This window comes from Gossypium hirsutum, chromosome D04, assembly GCF_007990345.1.
Source record: "Gossypium hirsutum isolate 1008001.06 chromosome D04, Gossypium_hirsutum_v2.1, whole genome shotgun sequence".
NCBI classification, from domain to species: domain Eukaryota; kingdom Viridiplantae; phylum Streptophyta; class Magnoliopsida; order Malvales; family Malvaceae; genus Gossypium; species Gossypium hirsutum.
In genome coordinates this window covers 36,971,959-36,999,338 of record NC_053440.1, presented here as the reverse complement: position 1 = coordinate 36,999,338, position 27,380 = coordinate 36,971,959, and the positions used below count along the sequence as shown (strand labels likewise).

Below are 27,380 nucleotides of genomic sequence, written 5' to 3'. Positions count from 1 at the left end.
TATTAGCTTTTTTGTTTAGAAATCATTTTCTAAAAGTCATTTTCAATGAAACAAATGAAGCCTTAGAGCTTTTGATTTAGAATTACTTAACATATGGACTAATTAGTGAAATAAATGTGAATTAAAATAATTTTAGAAAATTAAATTCTAATAAATGAATGTTGCTATGGAAAATTTGATACTTGTAACTGGAAAAGTTATTTGTCTTTTATTAATTAAATGTTAAAAAGAATAATATTATGTAATACAATATTTTTAAATAATTAATAAAGCTATCATATTTCAAACTTAAATGTTTAATAATATTGGTCTGTTTTTAAAAGTAAAAAGTTTCTTATCGTTTCTATCAGTAGCTTTTTGTAAAATTTTAGAATTATATAGAATTATTTCTTCATGCAATCAGTAATTATAATTTTATTATAAATTATTAAATTTTAAAACTTTCTTGTAACAAAAAACAATTTAAAACATTCAAAGTTAATAAAAAAATTAATTTACTATATCTGAATTAATATATGTCTTAAATATTCTCGTATAATTATGTTAATTAGAAATCCGAGTTTTTCGAATTTTGTATCAAATTTATTTTGGAGTGGAGCTCAAATTTGTGTTGGATCTTGAATTATTTTTATGAATTTAATTATTTCGAATTTTAATTTTATCTCTGATTAATTTTGACAGCAAGGTGCTGTTTTTTTTTTTACAGTTTTACTGAAAAAATGATTTCCAGTTTTTACCCCAAAAACCAGTAGAAGAGGTGAAATTAAATCCTGAAGGTTTTAATTTTACCTGGTCCTCCCATTCCCACGTAGAACCCCAAATGACAAAATCCCACGTTGTATTTACTCACTACATCTGCGTGTCGGATGCCAATTTCTGCTTCTTTAATTCCATTCACTCGCACGTGCTGGACCCCACACACGAGTCACTTGATCGTCTACGTGGCATAAAAATTATACGTGGCACTCTCAGATACATCCTCAAGGCGCCGCAGAGACTTGTAAGAGACCTTTTCCTTTTGGGTTACTTTCCTTACAAAGAAGTTGAATGTGTTCTGTTTCCTCTCTTTTGATTTTCATTTTCCCTTAGTTTTTGAATTTTTGTTTCGTTTTTCCCTCTTTGGGATGGAATTAGGGAGAGGTTTTCTTTCGAGCTCGTGCGCTTCGCCAACGGCAGATGCGGCGAAGGATGCGTTGGCGGCGGATCGGATGGATATGGAAGCGGCGGAGATATTGGCCGCCTTGGCGCATTCGAAGAAGCGGCTTGCTGTTTCCGTCTCCGCTGAATTTGGCGCCAAATGGGGATGCAAAGGGAGGAGACTGAGGAAGCGAGCCAGTACCAGTACTGAGTCACTGCCTTCTGGCGTCGGTTCGAACCCGGTTCAATCCGGTTCGGATCTCGCTGAGGTTGGTGAATCAATCTAATTTTATCAATATATATACTTGAAAGGATAGTTTTATCGATATTTTCGATTTATTTATCTATTCTATTCTATTTTAAGAAAAAAATCTGATATTTTTTATTCAGTGGCTTTTCACTGTGTCTGCCCGGAATTAGTGATTTAAATTACCTTTTGAAAGTGATGTTCATTATTGAAAATGTGGAAATAATACATACCAAAAGAAGTTAATTCTTTTTGCTCAAAAACAAAATTATACATTTCGATTTTTTTTTCATGATACTTGAAATTTCATTTGATAAAAATGATTCTGTATTGTGATTGCTGGAAATGTCATTTTGAATAGTAAGAAAAAAATTCTTTTACTGTTAATATATTTAATTAAAGATAACCAACCACTCAAATAACTTATTGATTTTCTTATAATCTGTTAAGTTCTTGATCTTATCGATGTTAATATGTCAAATGCGATGCAAGAATTTGAAGATAATAATGGTGAATATCTTAATGTTGAACACTTTGTAGTTTTGGTCAGCTTTTATTTCACTTTTCTATTTCTGGGATTTAAAGGAATTAAATTATACGCGGGAAGAACATAGATAAACTAGTAAGAAACTGGTGGCCATAGAAAATTTTCTAATTTTAGAAAGTTAGAACATAAGTAATAATCATTGATATGGAAAATGAGGTTAGCTAAACCTGTTGGGTCTTTATTGGAATTCTGATGTGGTTAACTAGACAAGTTATCTTGTGTCTTAATTGGACGAAGTGATCTGTCAGCAAGTGACACTATTCTTATAAGTGAGAGTGACACTATTTTATGCAGGACTTGAGAACTATTTTTGTTTATAGCAGGATCAAGCTACAATAGGCCAGGAGCAAAGTCAAGTGATGAGCACATCTGTAGTTATTGAATCGGTAGTAGCTGAGTCGCTTAATGGGAGTCATCCTAGCGCTGAAAGATACCCATCCGATGGGGTGGTGAGGTCCAGTCAGAATGTAACCAAGGTATTAACTTGTTTGATTTACCATTGTGCTTTTCAAATGCTACTATTTTTGACTGATTGTTCTTTATCAGGCTGAAAAAGAAACATGTAGATTGCATAGAATGTTAACCCGTAAGGAGTCTGATTGGCAGATGATTCATGAAAGGCCGGTTGGTTGTGCTTGTGATATGTTGCATTTTTTATTTATATGTTTATTTTTAGATTTTATTAATCTACTTATACTGGTTCCTCGCTTTAACTTTAGATATTATTCAGCACTGTGGGAATACCTGAGAAAGATATTTGGGAGGATAGTCAGCTGAATGAAATGACAGGGAACAATGCTCTCATAAAACCAGTGAAGACTGAGCAGAATGCTGAATCAGTCAGATCAAGTCCTGCAGGTGCAATAAAACACATGTCAGGTGGTGGGGGAAGGTCAAGACAGAATTTAACTGAGGTGGAACAACCTTTTATTTGATCTTCTTTCTTTAAGATTGATCTTTATATTTCATCTGAAGCTTTTTCTATCAGGCTGAAAAGGAAGCACGGAGATTACGTAGAATATTAGCAAACAGGGAGTCTGCTAGACAAACGATTCGCCGAAGGCAGGTAATTGATTTGTTGCATGTTCAGTTCTGTTTGCTTTTAGGTTATATGTTACCTTGTTGTCAGTCTCCATTTGTTAAGTTACCTGTATCTTTTACTTGCTTTGACTGTAATTTTTTTTTTATTGTCTAATGAGAATGTCTCTGAAATTTGTTTTGAGAAAGCCTTATCTATTTCCCGTTTCCCTTTTTTCCTTCATCTAATTTAAAACCACGACTCTTTGGCACAATTATACTGCCTTCCCCTTGTCACATTTCTTGAAATGACGTACTGTGAATGATTGCTCAGCACGTCAAAGGGAGATTGAAACCTTAGGATTTGTTAAGAGAGACATAGATCTTTTTAGGGTTTTCTTTTCTGATAAAAAATTTGCTTAGTGTTTTATTGTTTTGTATGTCCTTTTAAATAAGGATCAGTCTTATTACATAGAGAGAAACCTATTCTTAAAAGGAAGTTACTTAATGGATAAGTAGTTTGTCCTAAAATGAGTATGAAAAAGTTTGTTTTAGTTTGAAAATTATATATAAGCATAAGTATCTGTATTTTCTTTTGCAGTTTAATTGTGAATTTAAGTAACTTACCAGCTGAGCTGGTGTCCGGTAAACTATGACACCATCTCAATAAGTAATTTTGCTGGCATCCTTACCCTTGTTTTAAAATTCAACAATACTTTTTGGGGGCTGTGCTTGCTACAACTCAGTAAACTGTTATTGGGTTCTGTTGGGATTTTATTCTTAGAAAAACTAAAAGTCCTTAAGGTTGATCCTTATACCTATATGAGATGACCTTCTCCAAACATCCTATATTAGTGAATACCTGAATAGTACAATTGATAGAAAGTAGTTCCTGGTTTATTTTAGTAACTTTAATTATTTAATGATGGCTGCTTCAAAATGCATTAATTATATTTGTTGGACAGGACATTATATTGTAGGCATTTTCTTATCTGCCTTGTCAGTTTATGCAAGTGATTACTTGTACAAGTGTCAAATGCCCTCTAATTGTCCTAAGATCTTAGGATTTAGAATATCAGACCCAAGATATCTACCTTGTACGGGTATCTGTATGAGTCTGTGTTTGGTTCTGGAAAAATCTATGGTGGAATCATGTGTTGTGAATGCTAGAAGTTGAATTTACTGGAATGGCAATTGTTAGGTGGTGCTATCCCATGTCTATCAAGTCTAAGGTTTCTTAGGGTCTTATCTTCCAGTTGGCTCCTACACATATTTCCAGTTAGTTTTTGGTTTTGCCTTCATTGCTTGGGTCAACATGTGCTAGTTGCAACATTGCATGTATTACTGTTAAGCAAGTCAAATGATTATAATATCTAAACTTCTGCAAACTTTTTCATAGGTAATCTTCTTCTGGTTTAATTGCTCTCCAAAGTTGAATTATGGTTAACTACTGCTGAGTGTTACTTATGGCTGAACTTTTTTTATTCAGGCTCTCTGCGAAAAATTGACCCTGAAAGTTACAGATTTAACACAGGAGAATGAAAATTTGAAGAGGGTAAGTGGGGCTTCTTCAGATAACTATCTCAAGTATTCAATAGAGCGTTGTATTTACATTTTATTTTTACTTGACCTTTCGGAATTGTAGAGTATATCTGTTATGCTAGTAGTTTTAAAACAAATACTCAAACGAAGTTTTTAGGTCTCTACCCTTTTGAACTCTTTGGTTGTAACTTTTCATTCTAAGATAAATACACGAATAGGTTTCTTGGTTGTTATTGAATTCATGTTAATATTGCATGGTAACTTATTCACTTTTGATTACATTCCTACTGAGAAGGCAAAAGAGTTGGCCCTGAAAGAGTATCATTCTCAAGATAGCACCAATAAGCACCTGAAGGCAGAGGTAACATATATGATTGTTAATGCACCTTTCAATTTTGAAAGTACTTCACCTATTTGACATTCTTTTGGTCCTGAAAAGTGACCATTTTCGGCATATATTTCTCTGCAGATGGCTAAGGCATTGAAAGCTGATGAAGGGAAAACTACTGCAGAGCTTCAGTTAGATCATCATATTTCTGGTCCATCTGGAAACTATCCATATTTCTTTTATAATCAACATCATTTTCTCCCTTTTTGTTGGCCTTCCAGTGTTCAATCTTCACATCCTGTTCAATCACAATGTGGCCAAAATGCCATTTTTGTTCCATCTAGCATTTCCTCACCAGCTAATGGTAGGCTTGATTCATCTTTTAATCAAGAAAACCCCATAAATGTGAATGGACCTAAGACTGCCTTATATGTAGTGCCCTACCCTTGGGTTTTTTCTCTTCCTGATCAACGGAGTGGACTGCATCCTCAGCCTTCTTGTGGCACAAAAGATATTGAAGATGAAACTTCTGTGAGTAATCATTTTAACGCTGGGTGTCATTTGAAACCTGTCATGAACGAGAAGTATAATTCCTCTTTACCGGTAGAAGTTGAAAAAGAGGCTAATGACCCAATTGAAGCCAGTCCTAATAACAAGAATTGTACTTCAGTTAGGCTTCCTGCAGATGGTGGTGTTCAGTGTATGTCCCACATTAAAGAAGAGGTCCTTGTGCCTGGACCTCTGTGTTCTGCAGGGACTACATTTGAGAATAGAACAGATCATGTTGTCAAGACTGAAGAGGCTCCTATAGGAGCATTTCATTTTGTTGGTGCATTGCCAGAAGAGAACAAAGAATCAAAAAATTATACGAGTAAGAAAGTACTGGATGCAGTGGCTGCTGCTGAGGCAAGAAAGCGGAGGAAAGAACTTACAAAACTAAAAAACCTTCATGGCCGACATCGTTCACCATTGAGTTTGTCGGCAAAAATCTAGACATTTGTGACTATGGCTGCAAGCATATCTCTCAGTCAATTTTCAAGGCTAGAGGTATTTTTTCTCAGGCTTTCCTTTTTCCTTTTTTAAGGACAGATTTACATTCCTGTTTTTTGTTTTTTCATTTAGCTTTAACAGATAAATAATCTTTCATGATTTTTTTTTCTTTTTCTTGGGGGGGGGGTGTTTAAACTTAAGATTTAGATGGGGGATGGGTACTTTCCCCCATTTCATAGGCTTTTAATTTGGAACAAGGCTGCAAAATAGTTTGCATTAGTTGCAAATTTAGCCAGATATTTTGTAACATATATGCTGCAAGTTTTTCACCCTCTTGCAGAACAAAGGCATGTACAATTCCGTGATCGAGATATTCAAATCTTCTGGTTGATTTTCAATCCTACATTCTTTTCCCTTTTTCTCTTCATTCTTGCAAAATGATGCGTATATTGTGCTGTTGACACTAAAGATATACCTTTCGTATGCATGTGTAATATAGCCCTCAAACATTTTTCGAACATAAAACACTCTTGAAATTTAAGATTCTGTACTGAAATTCATATTTGTGTTCCATTGAGAGACGGATGTGCATATGGAAGGGTGGCTGAGCCTGTCAATCCTTCATGCCAGTTCTAGGATGTGCTTGGTTGGGTGGAAAAGTGAAAGAGGAGAGAATGGAAAGTTGAAAGAAAATGAATTTTGAGTGTATTTAGTAGGGAAGAAAAGTGAGAAAGAAAATAGGAGAAATGATATTTTTCATCCTAATGCATAGAATCCAATCCTTTCAAAAAAGGGGAGAAGATGAATGAGATGGGTATGTTAGTTTAAAATTATTAATTTTTCAAATGTTTTATTTTCTTTCTTTAATTTTTCGATTCATTGATGGAATTTTTTTTTTCATCTTTCTATTTTTCTGCCTTTCAATATTCCATCTTTCTAATTTTGTTTTAAGTAAAGCCTTGGAGTTTGAACAGATATATTTTCGCTAGCCACCAATTAGTAGGCCTATGGTCATGCTATTGTAACCAAGCTAAAATATGAGCATTAGGTACCCAGAGCTTTGATTCCTATGCTGTGTTCTATCTGTATCTCAAGTGTGAATGTCAGATATTTGAATAGATTTGAATAGATGCGTTCATTTTTGAGTTTTTTCCGTATATTTGAATGGTCTTTGGAGGGTCATTACCACGTACTTGTGTTTAAAATGTATCCGAGATTGGCTGCAGGGGTTCCCTTTGTAAAAGGACAAATATCTTGTTCCTAATAGTAAATGTATTCGACAACAACTGGCATATATTGAGCAGTGCAAGAGATCAGATTAGTGTATGATCATTATGCAAGGCCAAGAGTGAACGTAGGCTGAGGTATTTCACAATACAAAAAGAGCAAATGAAACGCACAGAATTTATCGTGTCATCGCTGAGGTTAATAGTTTAGTTTAGGTGAATCGCCTATCTACATGTGAGCCTCTGTCAGGATCCATAGCGCACCATTTTGAAGGACTTCCGCCATTGGCCAATTGAAACATGGAAACAGGTAAGGTTTGTTAGCATCAACAATTGTGGTTTGGACTTAACTTTAGCCCATGTTTGGATAGGTGGGGAGGGGAGAAGAAAGGAAAGGAAAATGACGGAAAGGGGGCTTTTTTTTTTTTGGATAGATTTAATAATTTAGGTTAGGGGAAGTAGGGAAATTGAATATCTTTTGCTTTTCTTAAGTTAAATTTTGTATTTATCTCAATTTCGGAAGAAGTTAGGGAAATGAAAGTAAAACAAAATTTTAATACGTGGAATGTTCTGTTTTCTTCTTTAATTTTTTTATAAATAGTTTTATGAGTATGATCCTAAAAATTCATTATAATTAATTATTCCTTTTCATTTTTATCCAAATAAAAATTAAAAATGATATGTAATGATTTACTTTCTTTTAACTTTCCATTTTTACTTAATTTTCATTTTTCTTTTACTACTTTAAATTCAGATATAGTGTTACTTTTAGTCTCCTTCAAGTTTTATCCTATGTTCGTATTAAGTCAAAACAAAAGACAGGAAAGTAAGGAAAGAGGTATCATTTTCCTTATTTGGATTTTTATTTTATTTGGTAACAAATAATCACTCAATTATTAGTAAGGTTTTAGTTAGATCATTTTTGTAACACCTTCGATCTAGCTTAGGAGTTTCGACTAAGTCGCCTGCATTTACATTTGATCACCAAAGTGATTCTATAAAGTTATTTTTTTTTCACTTGAGCTGATTTGTTTAAGAATCGTTCTTTTGTTTTAGGAAAAAAATTATTAATTTAAGTCAAATTTATTTAGTAATTCAATTACAATAATATTAATGTGAGGATTTGAAAAATGGCTAAGAGTTGGAGGAAAAGATTTATTTAAAACTTTAAGTATTTTATAAAGCAAAGGAAAACAAAAGATAGTTTTCTAAATTGAAAGACATGCAAATATTAAGGTGATATTAAAATATCATGTATACAATAAATAAGTTAAAAAATTCCAAACCTAATACATATGAGAAAATACTAAATAATTACAAACTCAAAATAAACGATTAAGGAAAATTTTAATAAAACTTAATAAAAAATGGCTTGTTAATCCGAGAGTCTTTTGATGCCATTCTGAATCTTAGTTCTCTACGCTGCTTGAGAAATAAGGAAAAGAGGGAATGAGCTTACAACGGCTCAGTGAGACACTAATATTGAACCATTTTTATAATCAATCGAACAATAAAGTATTTAATTCATAGCATAATAATAATTTAAGCATAATAAGAGGAACATTAATAAATCAATACATATACAAATATAATTATGATGCAATTTTATGTTTAAATTTAATGGTTTAATTTCCCATCCATCCATCCGAATTGTCTTCGAGCATTGCTCAACATACCATCTCACATAACACATGACAATAATTGATCATCCTGGATTTGTTTCCGGTGACGATGGTCGTCCACTGGTCATCTGTTACGATGACTATTACTACCACCCTGGTTTGGTCCAATTTTGATGGTGTTTTAAAACGGCCATCCCATCTTGTTCGATTTAGATGGCTTTACACATAAATTATCATCTAGGTCGACCCGATTTGGTGGCTTTTTAGCTTACCATCTCGGATTATCCATTTTGGATGACATTGCTGTCTACTTCGTGCAGTACTAACTTTCGATTTTGAATTAAATTGCTATTGTCTTCTATGGAACTCCTTCGTCCTCCATTCTCAGCTTCGTATAATTATGCACATAAACTTAGCATATTTATGCTATTTATCTTCAATTGATGCAACATTCAATATCTCATACTTTAGCATTAAAAGGCATGTGTCCATGATTCATTGATCTCACATGTATACACATATATTTTGCCTGCGTAAGAAAAATAGTATCAAATGTACAATGGTTTGCATATATCATATATAGGGTTTGCATATAACACATATATAGAATTCACATGTAACATATATAGGGTTCGCATATTTGAATCTAGGGTTCGCATGTTTAACCTAGGGTTTGAATGAAACAAATTAGTTACTTTTAATTCAACAATTAATTGTACATAGTAGCCTAAGTTTAGATCCACATCTGATTTAAGGACTTAAAAAATCTTAAGTTTGGAGAGATTAATGATCTACTCGAGAAGAGAGGGATGATTTTGAAGATTTAGAATTCCTTAATTGAAAACCGATTTAATAATAGGAGAGAAAAAGAAAGCGCTTAAGAGTTTGAAAGAATTTTGCAATAGGGGTTTTGAAGAAAAAAATAGAGAAAAATAGAAGTAAGGAGGATAGATTCTATTAGGATTTGGAGAGGAGCAATTTGAAATTCAAATTAGGATAAGAAGATAAAAATATGATGGAATTCTAATTGGGGTAAATTTCTAAGCTTTACTAAGCTTTAGGGTGTCATTATAATTTCTTTAAAGTTTGGGGGCTTTATTGTAATTTTATCAAAGTTGGGGCGCGACCTGCAATTTCCTCACTTTGGTCAAATTTAAAAGGGAAGGGAAGGAAAGAGATGTGAATTGATCTTAGGTAAGGAGAGTGGAACAAGTGATACTTGGCCATTAGGCTAATGCCCATTTTATGGTTATATTTCACCACTTTTATTATAAAAGTTATCTTTCAGTTTGCTCTTTTAAATGTAGACAAATTAAGGAAGAAAATTCAAAAGTGGGGGTTTTGAACCTTAGTTTTCTAAAGGTTTTACTAAGCTCTTAACCATTAATGCTAGAATTTAATCTTTGATAATTTTATAAATTATAATCTCCTAATTTGTTTTGGATGTTACAACTTTACTTTAAAAAGTTATAAAATAATTATCAATTTTATTTTTTTAGCCTATTTTCGCAAAATCACTAACAACTCAATGAGTCAATATAAAATGTGGTTGTTAAGTTCATTTTCAAGTCATTTATTATAAAAAAAATCCAAAACTCAATCATTTTGGGTCTTTTAAAACCCTAAAAAATTGAATTGCTAAATTTATGTTCTTCTTTGTAAGTTCTAAAATTGGTGAGATTTTACATTCTCTTTTCTTCAACACATCTCACCATCCAAACTGTGAGGTATGCCTCGTATTTTCGGCCTAACCCATCTCACACACCTCACATAAATCGGGTTTCTTATCCCAGTTAAACTCTGCAATCTTTTTTCAGATAAACTTTATTACTCCAAGAAGATTTTAGTATGGTTAGACCTCTAATCTTATCCTATTTAAAGGGGCCTTGTATCCTTGTTTTGAGAGGCCAATTAGAAGGCGATTAAAGATGTAGTACCATAGGGTTTTTCTTTTGTGGCGACAAGATGTAGTCACACATGAGAGTTTTTGTGCTAAGTATGGAGATAATTTTATACCCCTTTTGTGAGAACTCTATGAGAGTTAGCATTTTCTTTACGGGTTTGCTCTATGAGAGTTAGGGTTTTGTTTTCGAGGTTTGAGTTTTTACATTTAGTACATTTAGGTTTATTTTTTCCATATTGTACTCTCATTTGTCAGAGCCTCTTTTGTTCGTGGTTTTTATCCTCTTTGGAGGATTTTTCCACGTAAAATTTATGTGTACGATCTTTTCTATTTTTCTATTTTTGTTATTTATAATTTGGTTGGGATTTCACAATAGACTCATTTAGGAATGGTGACTACGAATTTCAATATTAAGAAGTTTGATAGAATCACAACTTTCAAATTATAGTAGCTTCGGATAAAACAGAGTGTTTAAAGCAAGATTGGTCGTAAAAAAGTGATAGTCAAGTGGAGGGAGTTGATTTCCTCGATGTTTTCTCTCCTATTGTGAATCACACTTCCGTTTATGTATCACCAATCCTAGTTGCATTATATAACCTTGATTTGAAGACTAAGAGTTTTTCGATTTCTGAGTTCAAAAATGATTTGGGTTTGGTTAACATTTTGCATAGATTGAGCTGGCCCGTGACAGGGCCTGGAGAAGAAGGCATGGTAAATATGAGTCAAGGTAGAGATTTGTAGGGTGTGCCTCGTATTTTCAGTCGAACAAATGATGACGTCACGACGAGAAGCTTCTTAATGTTGCGACGGCGGATGACATGAATAGAGATGTTGCAACGTGGCGACGTGCTCCCCACATAAATTAGGTTTCTTCTCTAAGTTAAACTCTGCTATATTTTTCTAGTTAAATTTTGATTATTTTAGGGATATTTTAGTATAATTAGACCTCTAACCTTATATTATTTAAAGGGGCCTTGTATCCCTATTTTGAGAGGCCAATTAGAAGGCAATTAAACATGTAGTACTATAGGACATCTCTTTTAGGGCGACAAGATGTAGTTGCAGATGAGTTTTGGTGAGAGTTCTCATGGAAACTATGGAGAGGATTTTGTACCTCTTTTGAGAGAACTTTATGAGAGTTAGAATTTTGTGTTTGGGTTTGCTCTATTAGAGTTAGGATTTTCTATTTGGGGGTTTGGGTTTGTATGTTCAGTACATTTAAGTTTATTTTCTCCATATTGTACTCTCATTTGTTTACTTATTTAGTGGAAAGTCAAAGCCTCATTTGCTCATGATTTTTATCCTCTCTTCGGAGGAGTTTTTCACATAAAATTTGTGTGTTCAATTTTTTCTGTTTATCTATTTTGTTGTTTATATGGGTCGATCCCTAACCAATTAGTATTATAGCTTGATTCAGATTTCACAATTGACTCAGTTATGGCACATGTGACTAGGTTATATGAGCAAAAAATGTATGACCATTTTGAGTAAAATAGGTTTTCTCATAAACATCAAAGTTGGAAAGTTAAATTTCTGCGTATATTGCATTTATGGGAAGCAGACTCTAGTTAGCTTCGATTTGGGAGTGCACAAGACAAAAGAGACCCTTGACGACATTCATTACAATCTATGGGGTTCGGATCTAGTCGCCTTCAAAAGGAGGTAGCAAATATATTCTAACCTTTATTGACAATCACTCTAGGAAAGTTTGAGTTTATTTCCTGAAGCATAAGAATGAAGTGTTCAGGATCTTCAAGAAGTGGAAGACCTTACTAAAAAAGAAGACTCGGAAGTCTGTAAAGCAGCAAAGAATGAAAAATGGTCTCAAGTTCTATCCAACTGAGTTTAACGATTACTACAAACAGGAAGAAATTGAAAGACATCGCACAGTTGTTGGTACCTCGCAGTAGAATGGTGTTGCTGAAAGAATGAATAAAACTTTACTTGAGAAAACCTAATGTATGTTTTCCAATATAGGCTTAGAAAATGAATTTTGGGCAGAAGTCGTTAACTTGACAAGTTATTTGGTGAATCAGTCTCTACATCGAGCATTAGATGGAATGGTTCCTAAAGAGATATGGTCAGGTAATACTCCAAATTATTTTAACCTTAAAGTATTTAGTTGTCCCGCTAATCTGTTGCAATTTGTTGTAGCAGATTAAACTAGTTTTCATACTTAAAGAGCTTGAATATAAGCGATTTTATTATGTTTTACCTAATTTTTCAATTTTAGTTCTCGATTAATAAAAAAGGGTGATTTGAGCCGTTTATATGACCTTAGGGGCCAAAGTAGGCCTAAAGGAAGGCTAACATGTTTGATGAGTGTATAGGACATCATTTGAAAGTATGAGAACATGAGACTGGTCGCCATGTTGCAACATAGAGGTTCCACGGCACAACATAGTGAGCAAGACACTAAAATAGCAAGACTGCCTTTAGTGTTGTGACATAGCTAGAGGATGTCACGACACAACCTTGAATCCAAGCCTGAGCTAAGTAAATTGCCATTAGTGTCGCAACATCACAAACAATGACGACAAGAAGAGCAGAGCTGATGTAAGGACGGGGGATTTCACTATGTTTACAACATCACAACGAAATTCAGTATAAGTGAGGTTGAAGTTGTTTTGGAATTGCAGAAGGGTATAAAAGTAACTTCAAGTCAGTTAGAGGCTCCATCTGACTCTCAAACTCCTACGTCTCAACTACAAAATTAAAAGTTAGCCCAAGATAGGAAAAGACAAGAAATTAAACCACCACATAAATACTTTCACAAAAATTTAGTGACATACGCTCTAAGTGTTGTAGAGAGCATTGATTCGATCGATCCATCCAATTACTCAGAGGCAATTCAGGTTTTTAATTCGAGCAAGTGGCTTGTCACAATGGAAGAGGAGATGGAATCTTTTTGAAAGAATGAGACTTGAAAACTTGTGAAATCACCCACCAAAAAGAAGATAGTTGGTTGCAAGCGGGTATTCAAAAAGAAGGAAGGATTAGGTCCAAGTGACACAAGATATAAGTCGAGGTTGGTCGCAAAAGGCTATAGTCAAGTGGAGGAAGTTGATTTTCATGATTTGTTCTCTCACGTTTTGAAGCATACGTCCAGTAGGACATTGTTAGCTCTTGTTGCATTAAACAACCTTGAATTAGAGTAGTTAGGTGTGAAAATTGTATTCCTTCATGGTGACCCAGAGGAGGATATTTATATGCCACAACCTGAAGGCTTTAGAATTGAAGGCAAGAAAGACAATGTATGCCTTCTACAGAAATCTTTGTACAGCCTGAACCAGTCTCCTCGTCAATGGTATAAGAAGTTTGATTCCTTTATGTTAAGATTGGTTTTGTACGAAGTAAGTATGATAGTTGTGTGTACTTGCATCATCTTGATGATGGATTATTTATATACTTATTATTTTATGTTGATAATATGCTAATTGTGACTAAAGATCCATCTGAAATTGATCGATTAAAAATCATGCTTAATTCTAAGTTCGAGATGAAGGACCTTGGTGTAGCTAAGAAAATTTTGGGAATGGGAATTTTTAGAGATAGACACCCCGTAAGGATATTTTTGTCATAGTAAAGGTACATTGAAAGGGTCTTCAAACAGTTCGAAATGTAAAATTTGAAATCGATTAGTACTCCTATAGTTGCACACTTCAAACTTTTGACTTCAGAGTCACCACAAATCGAAGACGAAGAAAAGTATATGTCATCGATTCCTTACTCTAGTGCAGCCGGAAGCTTAATGTATGCAATGGTTTGCAGTCCTCTCGATATTTCACATGTTGTTAGTGTTGTAAGTGGATACATGGCTAGACTCGACAAATTACACTGACAAGTAGTTAAGTAGATTCTCAGATACGTAAGGGGGACATCAAATACTTGTTTAGAGTTTGAAAGAACTTCAAAGAGTTTAGTGGGCTTTGTAGACTCAAATTATGCAAGAAATCTAGACAAAAGAAGATCCCTCACGATATATCTATTTGTTTTTGGCATATGCGTCTTTAGCTGGGAAGCCACGCTTCAAACCACTGTGACTTTATCAACTACCGAAGTTGAATATATGGCAATCACAGAAGCTGTGAAAGAAGTCATTTGGTTAAGAGGTCTATTATGGGAGTTGGTTAATAAACATGGAGCAACTATTATATATTGTGATAGTCAAAGTGTCATACATCTCACTAAAGATCAGATGCATCACGAAAAAACAAAGCACATAGACATTCAGTATCACTTTGTTCAGGAGGTGGTTGCTCAAGGAGATGTTCAAATTCATAAAATTAACACATAAAATAATCCAACTGATATGATGACCGAAAGCCTTTTCCAAGTTCAAACACAGTTTGGACTTGGTCAGGATCCTGGAAAGATTGAGTTAGGCCTAGACATGGCTTGATAAAGAAGGCGTTGTAGAAATACGAGTTAAAATGGAGATTTGTGGATTGTACCTCGCATTTTAGACAAAATAGAGTCAACGTCATGATGTGGAAGAGCTGACGTCTCGACGACGTGACACACGATGTCTTGACGAGAAGAAACTGATGTATTGATGACGTGACGTATGACGTCCCGATGAGCTGATAAACGATGTCATGACGTGGTGATGTGTTCCCTACTAAACCGGGTTTTTTCTCTTCGTTAAACTCTATTATCTTTTCCTAGTCGAACTCTAAATAATTCTAGAAATATTTTAATCAGATTAACCCACAAATTCCAGGCTATAAATAGGGCTTTTAGCAACCCTAGAGAGATTGACTTAACACCACAACAAAAGGGGAGTTTAAGGGAATTTTGTGTTTTAGCCACAGAGCTTTGTATTTTTTGAGATTTGAGGGTTTGCTATTTTTTCCATCTTGTACTCATTCTTGGTTATTTTTCGTTTTAGTGAATTTTTTTTGCTTGTGGTTTTTTATCCTCTTTAGAAGAGTTTTTTCATGTAAATATTTGTGTTCAATTTTCTCTATTCATTCTTGTTCGTTGCTTAATTCGAGTTTATCCCCAACACAGAAAAAGAATAATTAATTATCTCCTATAGGATCTAAACCAATAATGTTGCCATTTTTTTACAAGATTAAATCTATTGTTTTTCTTGTGTTCTTTTGTTTTGTCATAAAATTTAGCGAAATCTTCTCATTAACAGAGTTGATTTCGGAATATTAACTCTTAGTAGTCTAAAATTACTTGGCGACACTCACTTGAACAAGGGAGCATGAGCCTCACTTGTGATCTTCGAGTGCCAACTCCAACACCAACAGAGTTTTATATTTAAAGGTAAGATTATGTTAACCCAAAACTTAGTCCCTTGTAGTTTCTCTAATTTCTTCTTTTTCTCCATCACCAACCTCACCCCTTCCTCAATTGGGGGTGGTTTAGCCTATCATTTCCCCGGACAAGGAATTTTTCTTGGCCAACAATAACTTTTTGGGTCTCGTCGATGATAAGGGCCAAGCCTCGGGGTTTGTTGTCGTGAAATTCAACATATTGGTTTTCTCTACAATGGAAAAATATGACATGGAAATTACTTGTATTTTTATTTTACGTTTAAAATAATATATCGTGTACTTAACAACCAGGTCACTGTGCGATTAATGATCTAAGAGAAATGGACTAAAAAAAAACTCAAGGTACTATTTTATAACCTTTTAAAATCGAGTGATCTAAATAGAAATTTACTAATAATCGTGTCAATATTTATGTAATTTACTTTTATTTTAATTTACGTAAGGGAAAGTTAAAGAAATTGACTATCCTTTGCTTTCTATCAAAATGCTTAATTTTTATTTACCCTAAATTAGAGGAAAAATTGAGGAAAAAAAAGTAAATAAATTTTTATAATGTAAAATATTTTTTTCATCCTTTTCTGCTTCTACATAATTAAATTATAAAAAATGTTAAAATTATATTCAATTATTTCCTTTCCTTTATACTATTTAACCAAATAAAAATGGTTAAATTTACTTTACTTGTCTTTTTTTTCTATTCATTTTAACTATCCAAAAAAAGTAATGTGGTAGCATTTGTTATGATGAAAGTGATCATTCTTCTAAGAATTTGATTAGTTACAAAGTGATTCCAACTTTAGTATGATAAAGTTTATCTATTTTTTCTTAGAATATAACTTTTTATGGGAAGTTACATTTTCATGAACATGGAAATATGATTCACATGTTAAAAGTTGTTGAAAAAGCCTTGATTTGTGGTTGAAAAAGTAATTTCGTTTTGATTGTTGTTGCAACAAAATCAAACTAAATAGATTAAATGCAAAGTGAAGCAAGGAACAAAATAAAGTGAGAATTACAAGACAATTTTGTTAATACAATTCGAATTTATCAATCTAATTCTGCGAAACCTCACTCAATAAATGATTTTATTCAACAATCGTATAGATCACCTATTAGCTTAAGCCCAATCTATTTTTATACAAAGAAGTAATTATAGGTCCAATACCGACCAAAATGGTTACAAATCATTCACTCGTTTACCTTACGTATAAATCAATAAAGTTAAGTATGCCTTAAAAATTATTTTTGTTAAAAAGTTAGTAAAAATGAATCTGCTGGTTCAGTGGTAGGGTCTTAGAGACTTGCCAATTTATGGATGAATGCACACAAGGGGTTTCAAACTTAGGATCTAATGGTAAGCTAAAGCCTCACCACTGAACCAATAAACTCATTCTTGTTAACTTTTTAATAAAAATGATTTTTAAGGCATACTAAACTCTTTTACCCTTTACTTAAGAAAAATAAAATTCTTTTTTATCCTTATTTCGTCTAGTCCCATTTTTGGGATGTGACAGTGTCACAAAATTATCCAATAAAATAGGAAAATAAAAAGCTAAAGACACTAAACAAGTGCACACCAAGTGACGTCAAACTGTTGCCTATTTATAGGCCTCTACAAGTGATCATCTAGCAGTGTTTTAATAAGCTTTAAACTTTTCTTTAAAGACTGAAATTATCTCATTACTAATCTTAAATATTTATCACATAAATACCTTCATAAATTGGTCTTCCAGCAACTCCAAAACTCTTTCAAGAGATAATGATAAAAGTTTTTAACACTTTAAACTTTTCTCTTTCCTTCAAATTAGTCAATGGATTAAGGGTGAGCGTTCAATTGAATCCAGTGAAAAAATTTCACGTTAATCGAGTTAATGAATCTTATTTTATCATTCTAACTCAATTTGATTTTATTTCGAATAGAATAAAATTGTTCACGTTGTTGTTAGGGCTTTGCTCACTCCTTATAATTCACCAAAAAAAATTAAAATCATATATATTTAAAAAAATTAAATTAAAATAAGAGAAAAGGAAAGATACTTAGTATGATAAACTTGAATAATTAATTTACTTATTTAGGTCTCCAATTTTTTTTATTTTTAAGTTTTTATGTATTCTTTAAATTTTTTTAGATTTTTTATTTTTTATTTTTAAAAAGTATATATTTTTAATTTTAAAAATTATTATGAATTTTTAAAATCAATTTTTTTGTACTTTTTGTTGAGAGAGACCAGTTTGCTCATTTTCAAAATTAACAGGGACTAAAGGGGTATTTACATCAATCTGTTATTTTAATTATTCGAGTTATAAAATTTAACTCGACTTGAACTCGAAACTCAAATCACTTAATTGAAAAAAATTGAATAACTCGAATAATTTAATTAGATTAAATTAAAATTAAAAAAATGTTCAAATGGTATTAAAATGAAGATAATTTAAAATAGATTGTAACATGAATCACTTCCTGATCAACAAAATTAAATCAACCCAATTAACTAAAAGAATCAAACATGCCAACTCATAAATTTTGACTGCTCCGTCTGGTATTCAAACGTGCAGTAATGAAAGTAATTTCTTGGAAAAGTTAGCAAAAGAAATATATTTTATTTTGATTTGGAAAAAAAATAGTTGCATGCTTCCGTTGCTTCAATTAATTGTTTGAAAGTGGTTTTAATTTTTGGTGTCTCCCTTTTCGGTATATTGAGTAGCTGCACAACACATTGAAATGTTTTCCAACATTATTATCTAATTGATATACAATTTTACTAAGGAAACCTTAAGTTTTTATAATTAAGGATTATATTTCAAAAATACATGTTTGGAATAATTTTTGTTAGAGCATGTTTGGTTGGATGTATTGGCATAGCCAATACACCTCTAATCGGTGGGCCCTACCTAATCCCTCTTTATTCCGTCGTTTGGTTCAATGTATTGCTAATACGCGTGTAATACATTACTTTCCTAATCGGTGAAAACCACCGATTTCTAATCCCTCTCTTTTGCCCAGATTAGCTGCCGCTTCAGTTTACCCTCCCCTTTTACCCTCCCCATTCACGCTTCTGTTTTACCCAAAATCCACCGTCTTCTGGTTCTTCCTTCTAGCTTTCTTCTCCACTCTCCTCGCTGTCTTCTCCTTCTTTTTTTACCTCTCTTTGACATCACAACTTTGTATTGTAAACCCTTTGCCAACGCCGTTGCAGTACTCTCTGAACCGATGGCGGACCAATCTCCTGCGGATCAGACCCCACCGTCTTCCGGCATGCAGTCTCTCTCCGTCGATTCTCAACCTCCCTCCTCCTCTTCAACTCCACAGTGAGTCATTTTCGTTGTAATTTTTTGTTTTTCTATTTCTTTATAGATGGAAATCGAGTAAATATATTTATATATTTTGAAATCATTGTTTCAGGATGAGTTTAGAAGAAAAGTTCAAGATTATAAGAAGTGTAGGGGAAGAATGTATTCAAGAGGATGAACTGCTAAATCTTCTAAATCATAAACCTGAACCCATTTGCTATGATGGCTTCGAGCCTTCTGGCAGAATGCACATTGCTCTGGTATTCTACTATTTCTTTTTTCTTTGTTTCTTTTTTCTTTTTTAGAATCTTTAAGTTTTTTTCCCTCAAAATTTTATACTCCTCTTATATTGATTTCTCTGTAGATGTAGGGATTGAATCTCAGAATTGAATCAACTCTTTGATGGATTTGATTTATACAGAAAAGCTAATTATGGGTTTGTTTATTTATTCCTAACACATCATAACAGATTGAAATTTGACAATTTAACTTTTTTCTAATTATTTGACTTCAAAGTTTTAGCTTCTTCGTAGTTATTTTATTGATTTTATTTTTTTTAAACAATTGTTATATGCTTATTTCCCTTTCAATAAATTTATGTTGTTTGCTGCATTTGTTTTCAGATCTAAGTTCTAACATACTTCTTTCATTCACTTTGTTTATTCATATACTGTGGCTCTACATTTAGATTTATTGTGTTTCTTTTTAAATGTTGAATTCTTGTGGTCTTCAGATGAAATTAACTCCAGGGCATCAGAGTATTGGCCACTTGTAATGGATATAGCTCGCAGAAACAAGCTGCCTAGGATAATGAGGTGTGGGGCTAATAAGATCTTTTTGATTTGTTTTATTAATATTTTGTAGTAATTCTTTTGTTGACTCCGAATACAAAATGTGTTTTTCTAGGTGTTGTCAAATTATGGGCCGTAGTGAGCAAGATGAGTTGTCGTTGCCCAAATTCTTTACCCATGCATGCAGTGTGCTGACATATTTTTCCTTAAGGTGCTTCTGCTCTGGATTTTATCCTTTCCTGATTCCAAGGCTTTTAGAGAACTTTAGGTAGATTTATAAGTAAATCTCAATAAAAGTGCGAGTGTCACTCTGTTTCAAGTTACTTCTACGAATTACTCAATTTGTTAACCATATAAATGCTTATTAGGCGTATTTTCTAAGTGATATCCATTGTTTCATTTTCTTTTTCTAATTGAGAATTTTCATTATGACATCATTTGGTATCCTTTTATTGGAGTAATTGGAATTTTTTTCTCAATGTGTCCAAATAAAGAAAGTTCCAATTTCTGATTGAAGATCCAAATTTACTATTATATTCCTCTACATAGCTATTTTAAGTTTGACAGTTTAAGTAGAGAACAACTGTTAAGGATCTCCAGCATTGTTGCTATTGATCTCCTTCTATTTTTCTGCAGTTTATTCTGGACTATTTTTTACAAGCTGTACCCTTACTTGTGTACATTCTATGTTTTCTTGTAGGTTATAATGTTAATTCAAACTTTTATTTATCTAAAGCTGCTGTAATTGCTTTATATGGACAGGCGGACATTTGCCAGTTAGGCATGGATCAAAGGAAGGTTAATGTGCTTGCAAGAGAGTACTGTGATGACATTAAGAGGAAAAACAAACAAATTATTTTGTCTCATCGTATTGTCCTACTTCAATATCTATTTTGGTTCTTGAGATCAATTGAATGTGGGGAAAAACTTTTTCAGATTTAAAAACTTTGAGATGCTTGAAGAGTTGGACATAAGTGACAACCAGATCAGAGTTTTACCCGAGTCTTTCAGATTATTGTCGAAATTGAGAGTTTTCCGAGCTGATGAGACTCCCCTGGAAGTTCCACCAAGAGAAGTAATCAAATTAGGTGCTCAGGTAATGCTAATCTAGCTACCAATTTAACTTGCTGGGACCTTTCCTGTTTGATTTCTTATGAGCTACTAACTCATTCAACTTCTTTCTACATTAGGCTGTTGTTGAGTTCATGGCTGATCTCATTGCCAAGAGGGATACCAAGGCAGCACCACCAAAGAAGGAGAAAGGTTTTTGGTTCAGGATTTGTTCGATTTGTTGGACGTTCCAGACCACAAATACAGACGACAACATGTAACCAATGAATTACACTAATCTCAACAGGCTGGTCTCTCAGGTACAATAAATGATGGCTTTAATTTGATTGTTTGCATTGTATGTGTATCAATATTCTTGCTATCCTCTACTATTTAGTTGTCTTACATAAAAAATGTTGATAATTTTTAACTGCTATTAAGGTCTCGGTTTACTAGGGATCATGTTGGTCATAGACTGATGCTTCAAATTGGAGTGATTTCATTTGTTACATTTTTCAGACTCATTCCACTCTGAAGGATCTGGTTCACAAGGCTATGAGTGAAACTCCGGTATATTCCCATCTTTGCTTATATTGTTCATGTACCAAATAAAATTTGCCTGCTATTTTTCTATCTTTTGACATTGAGTTTAGTATTCTTCAAGGTTTATAAGAGTCAACTTACCGTCTGTTACTTATTTTGGTGAAACAAATGATCAGTGAATGATTTCTGGGAAATTTCTTTTGTAGCAAAAACGATTATCGGCATTACTGAATGAGGATCCAGCAATCATGGAGCGCCGATCCGCTCTTGCGAAGAGACTGGAATTATATAGGAGTGCACAAGCTGAAATCGATACGGTCGCTTGGTCGAAGTAAGAGTGGGTAAATTTAGAACCATGGGGCATGGTATTGGGATCTGTTTTGTTGTATTTTCGTTAAAGCAATATATTTTTTACCATATTTTAGAATGCAAACATCATTTGTTGTGTATTTTAAGTTTCTTTAAAGCTGTATAATATGCAAATGTTTTGCCACTTTATCGCTTATGTGATTTTTCATTCATTAATTTAAGCATCCGAACACATTTTGGAAATAACTTGAGTCTGACCCAAATACCTCTCGATTTTTTCTTTTTTCTTTTTGCAATTTATTAATTTAAGCATTTTTGAGATAAATTTTAAAATTACTAGATAAATCCTCTTCCCATGCTTCGGAAAATTAGTCATATTTTGACTAAGATAATAATTATTTTAAATTATACAAATTCATATAAGATAATTTATTAGTTATAATTATTTTAAATTTTATTAAATCATATATTTTAATTAAAATATATTTAATATTAATTATTTCAAATTATCTTTTATAGTATCATATATTATGATTTGAGTAAATTCATATAAGAATATTAATTATTAAGAATTTTATTAAATTATATATTTTAATTATAATATATTTAATAATAATTATGTTAATTTATATTTTATAGTATCATATATTATTATTTGAGTAAATTCATATAAGAATATTGATTATTAAGAATTTTATTAAATTCTATATTTTAATTATAATATATCTAATAATAATTATGTTTAAATATGATTAAATTATTTATTATTGATAATAATAATCTTATTAAAATTTAAATAACAATAACAATAATCATTTACCAAAACAAATTTATGGTAAGGGTATTCTAGTCATTTTAGTTTTTTCCATTATGCTATTACACCTCTATTCCATTCAACCAAACACAAGATTACTATTACGCCTCTATTCCATTACATTCAACCAAACAGTTGATTTGCTATTACACCTCTAATCCAATACACCTCTAATCCAATACACCTCTAATCCAATACAGCGAACCAAACGTACCCTAAATGGAAAGCCAAGAGTTAACATAGATGATAGAACCTACCCTGGACAGGACAGCCTGAGAGTTTATCTATCCCTTTCATCAACAAACCCCAAATGGTCTTCCCAATAACCACTTTGGGTTACTTAATTACAATTCTTTCCATACCTCTTTATACTAATTTGCATTCTCTCTCTTTATTCATTCACGCTGAATTATATATTTCATAAAGTTTGAGAGGATTGAATGATTTTTTTTTATTCCTTTTGGGACCAAGGTCCACTTCATTATGCTTCCGTTTTTGCTTGTTTGTAGTTTTATTTTTAAGCATAATCACAAATTTAATTCTCAACCTTTATTTTTTTTTTGTCATTTTGGCTCCAATATTTTTTTCTCTAATTCTTTTTTAATCACTTTGATACTCAATATTCAAATTTTAGTCAATTTTTATTCTTTGCGTAAAAAAATTGATTGAATGTTAAAACTTTTATGCATTGATGTGTTAGCCCACACATTAGTTCGGATGTATTTCATAAAAATTCTAAAAACAGTTACAAATTAATAAAAAAATTTAAAAAGTTCTTAAAAATTCTAAATATAATTTTTCAAATCAATAATGAAGTAAACATGGATTGGCATAAAGATTATCACATTATGCTGCTAAAATTTTAACAATTCAATCAATTTTTTTATCCAAAAAGAGAGAGCAAATTGACTAAATTTTGGAGATTGATAGCCAGAATGATAAAAAAATAATCATGTTAATTCTTCGCAACCACTTATATAAATTTGAATTATATAATATTAACGTAGTTCATTTAAAAAATATTAGTATATAGATAACTAAAATTTTATTATTTTAATATAGTTTGAATGGACTCCATACTCAGATCCGACAATTCAAGAATGCATCCTGTTCAAATTCTTGGTCAGATCAACATCTGACACGTGAAGGTGCCATTGGTAATGTATGTTATTGTGGAGTTGCATGAGTCGGATATAGTGTTGCAGCAATTCGGGTTCAAGCAACCAATTCCACCGACACCACAAGACATTAAAGATCTGCATCATATCAACTTGTGGGGGAGAAAAAAAATGAGAATTGGCTTACATTCCACGCGCAATATATCAACATTTGGAACAATAGGTACGAGTTTTTACCTAATCGCGAGGCCATTATTGCACCCGAGTTAGCCTGTTACCCGAAGTACATGTCATGATTTAGGGTCCATGACAAGCCATATCTGTTAGGTAAAGAGGCGAGGGGTAGGCAACTGCATACGAGAAGGCCACGACGGGCGCTTAGGGATCCAAGGCGAGGAGGCTAAGATAGAGATGCCGAGACAGGTCCATAGTCTACACCTACGCAAGAACCGACACTGATGGCCGCACCACCCACTGGTTAGTATAACTTGACTTATTCTGGTGCTTATAGTAACCCCGTCTTTTTTACACAAGATCACATATTGCACCACATTTTTCTATTTCTACTTCGACGTTAGGTTTTGCTTATGGACCTTTGTCCCTGACATTTTACATGCTGATGCCATTTTCGTTTCCAATGATGACTATGTCGACCACGACGTATTGGCCATCTATGTTTAGGGCACCGATCGAGAGTCCGATTGTTATTTCATCGGTGTATGGGACACAATATAGTTATACCCCTACGCTGATGGTGTCGCAAACACCTTCCGGTTCATTGTTCTACCAAGGTGGACCATCTTTGCAACCACTTATCCCTAGATCGAAGGATACATGATGGCAACCGAGGAGCAATCGAGGAGCAACCGATTGCAATTAACTATAGGCGAAGGAGAAGAAGATGAGAGACCAAGACCATAACCTATACTAGATGTAACAGCCCGATTTTGACTCTAATTGGACATAGTGGTTTCGGGACCACAAATCCGAGTCTGAAAAATATTTTAATATTATTTTGTGTGTTTATGATGTGTGAATTTAAATGTGTGAAAGTTTCGTGAATTAATTTTGTTGTTTATGTGTTTAATTGACAAAAGTATCAAATTGCATAAAATGTGAAGTTTGATTATTAAGGTGTAAAGTGCTTATTTAATGGTGGCTTTTAAATATGAGGTTCTTAAAGGGCAATTAGCCCATTTTAAAAGATAGTGGACGGCAATGATAGTTAATATATACTTTTTATTTATTAAATATAAAAGTTATAATAGTAATAGTATAATATTATATTATTATATCATTAAAACATAAAAGAAATAAGTTTTTTTTCTTTCTTCATTGTTTGTATCACCGAAACAAAAAGAAAGAAACTTTGTTCTTCAAGCTTTAGCATTCGGCCATCTTAGGGATTTCAATTCAAGGTTAGTTTGATTTTAGTTTTTGATAATTTTTACGTTTTTGAGATCGTTGCTTTGAATACTTCAAAACCCATGTCTTAATTTTGTGAATTGATGAATATTTTGAATTATGCCATTGATGAATATTTGTGTTTTGGGATGTTTGATGATGAATAATGGAAGATATGTCTTAGATTAACTTGTTTTGTCTTGGGATTTTTGATGAATTTGAGTATTTAGGGCTAAATTGTGAAAATAAATTTTTGAGGGACTAAAATGTGAAATAAATGCAATGTGTGGACTTGTATGAGAACTATGAATATTCGGCCCTTGTGTGTTATGGGCAAATTTTGTGTATTTGGTGTTTTGTGCAAAAAGGACTAAATTGCAAAAAGTGCAAAATGTTAGGGGCAAAATGGTAATTTTCCCATTTATGTATTGTTGGACTCAAATGAATGTTTTGATGAATAAAAAGGTTAAATTTGACTATGTTTAGATCAAGGAACGAAGAAAACGAATTTGGATCGGGGGAAGTCGAAGGTAATCGAATAGTCGATCGTGTTTGCTGATATCCGAGGTAAGTCTATTAGCAACTAAAAGTTATTAAGTTAATATTTATACATGCATACTAATTTTATCTTATGATTGAGCTATAATTTAAAGTATAATAGTTGAATAAACTTTGGACTATAGATATTGTATATAACATGTTCGAATATACAAGTATGATCTTGTATAAATTATTGGATTAAACAAAGGTATGTATAAGATATAGGTATATATATATATATGGTTTGAATGATTATATAAGTATGTATATATATATATATAAAGTCGAATAAGCATGCAAATATACATGTATGCGTTGTGTATTGAATTTAGTTATGTCATTATATAAGTATGCGAGGATTGATTGTGCATTTATATATGTACAAGTTTTTGTTTTGAAATTGAGTATGAAATTATACATTCATATGGTAGATTCGAATATGTATAAATGCACATGTATAAATTCTTGAATCGAAATTTGGTATGGAATTATATATGTATGTGAAAGTTTCGATTTTGTATGTATATTCACGTAAAAGTTTTTGAATGGTAGTGAAGATATGAAATTGTTAGTTTGAATTATTATAAAGTGATTGAATATAATACAGACGTTACGTCTAGCAGGCTTAATGCCGGTGAAGTAATTCAGACTTTAAGTCTAGCAGGCTAAATGCCGGTGATACATTTCAGACTATATGTCTAGCAGGCTTAATGCCGGTGATACATTTCAGACTATATGTCTAGCAGGCTAAGTGCCGGTGTACTGAATCAGGCTTTAAGCCTAGCAGGCAAAATGCCGGTGAATCTGTTTAAATTGTGTTAGAATATGCAATGGATATATCTATGATTTGTGATTATATGAAATCGATGAATACATATGTACATTAGATATATGTGATTGCTGAATTTATAAATGCATATGGTGATATGTGGTAGTTAAACATATATATATTGAGCCTATGTGTTTGATAATTAATCATGTATGCATTTGAGATATATATATATATGTGTGTATTTCGAATGTATGTGTTACCTAGGTATTCAAGTATAAATTCATAGTGGGTATATTTATATATAAACAAATATAAGATGTGATTGATGTATATATATTTGTGTTAGATTTGAATTGATTTAGAACATACCATGAGTGTACATATACAATCGGTTTGATATGTATATAATATGTATATATATGCTCGGTGGTATACATTCAATTGTAATGTTGTTTTGTATAATATATATATTAAACTGAATTCATCCGACAGGTATACATATCTGACTATAAATGAAATGGTCTGAGTAGAATAATGTATGAATGTTAGTTGGTTGTGTTAGTTGAAATTTCAGTAGAATAGATTAAAAAGGTTATAATAATTATGTGTTTATAATTATACATTTAGTTATGCTGGAGACTTACTAAGCTATAAAAGCTTACTTCGTTTGCTTTCGTTCATTCGTTTTTATAGATTTGGAGACGCGTTACGAGCTCGGGGATCATCAGCACAGTCCATCACACTATCGACTTCTTTTGGTATTTTGTTAAATATTTGAACTCGATCTTATGGCATGTATAGGCTTGATAATGTTTTGGTTAGTTTTGAATCCTATATTGTAAATAGCAATGGGAAAAGAGTTTAGTTTCCATGCTGGAATTTGATTATATATGTTCATGAA

The 27,380-nt window shown here is 32.5% G+C and overlaps 2 protein-coding genes across 5 annotated transcripts; both read left to right on the top strand.

Moving 5' to 3' along the window:
- Positions 1–1,007: 1,007 nt before the first annotated feature.
- Positions 1,008–6,206, top strand: LOC107948464 (uncharacterized). 4 transcript variants are annotated; one of them, XM_016883021.2, is made up of 9 exons: positions 1,009–1,406; positions 2,252–2,407; positions 2,478–2,555; positions 2,651–2,845; positions 2,920–2,997; positions 4,438–4,503; positions 4,786–4,851; positions 4,960–5,182; positions 5,255–6,206. In XM_016883021.2, exons 1-9 carry the CDS (start codon positions 1,125–1,127, stop codon positions 5,809–5,811), a joined length of 1,701 nt encoding a protein of 566 aa, XP_016738510.1. In that variant the 5' UTR covers positions 1,009–1,124; the 3' UTR covers positions 5,812–6,206. The 4 variants fall into 4 exon arrangements, with proteins under 4 accessions (XP_016738508.1, XP_016738510.1, XP_016738507.1 ...); XM_016883019.2 differs by having other exon boundaries at positions 1,008–1,406; positions 2,255–2,407; positions 4,960–6,206; XM_016883018.2 differs by having other exon boundaries at positions 4,960–6,206.
- Positions 6,207–18,986: 12,780 nt separating this feature from the next.
- LOC107947862 (tyrosine--tRNA ligase 1, cytoplasmic) lies at positions 18,987–20,768 on the top strand. The gene is made up of 5 exons (XM_016882370.2): positions 18,987–19,156; positions 19,251–19,423; positions 19,827–19,953; positions 20,045–20,140; positions 20,692–20,768. The coding sequence occupies exons 1-5, from the start codon at positions 19,059–19,061 to the stop codon at positions 20,708–20,710; spliced, it is 513 nt and encodes a 170-aa protein (XP_016737859.2). The 5' UTR covers positions 18,987–19,058; the 3' UTR covers positions 20,711–20,768.
- The last annotated feature ends 6,612 nt before the right edge of the window (positions 20,769–27,380 follow it).

Excerpts from the sequence above, each read along its gene's own strand:
- LOC107948464 (XM_016883018.2), top strand. The coding sequence starts at position 1,125 with ATGGAATTAGGGAGAGGTTTTCTTTCGAGCTCGTGCGCTTCGCCAACG. Across the intron at positions 2,998-4,437 it reads AAACGATTCGCCGAAGGCAG|GCTCTCTGCGAAAAATTGAC; the intron begins GTAATTGATTTG and ends TTTTTTATTCAG. Across the intron at positions 4,504-4,785 it reads AGAATGAAAATTTGAAGAGG|GCAAAAGAGTTGGCCCTGAA; the intron begins GTAAGTGGGGCT and ends CCTACTGAGAAG.
- LOC107947862 (XM_016882370.2), top strand. The coding sequence starts at position 19,059 with ATGGCGGACCAATCTCCTGCGGATCAGACCCCACCGTCTTCCGGCATG. Across the intron at positions 19,157-19,250 it reads TCCTCCTCTTCAACTCCACA|GATGAGTTTAGAAGAAAAGT; the intron begins GTGAGTCATTTT and ends TCATTGTTTCAG. Across the intron at positions 19,954-20,044 it reads AAGCTGCCTAGGATAATGAG|GTGTTGTCAAATTATGGGCC; the intron begins GTGTGGGGCTAA and ends GTGTTTTTCTAG.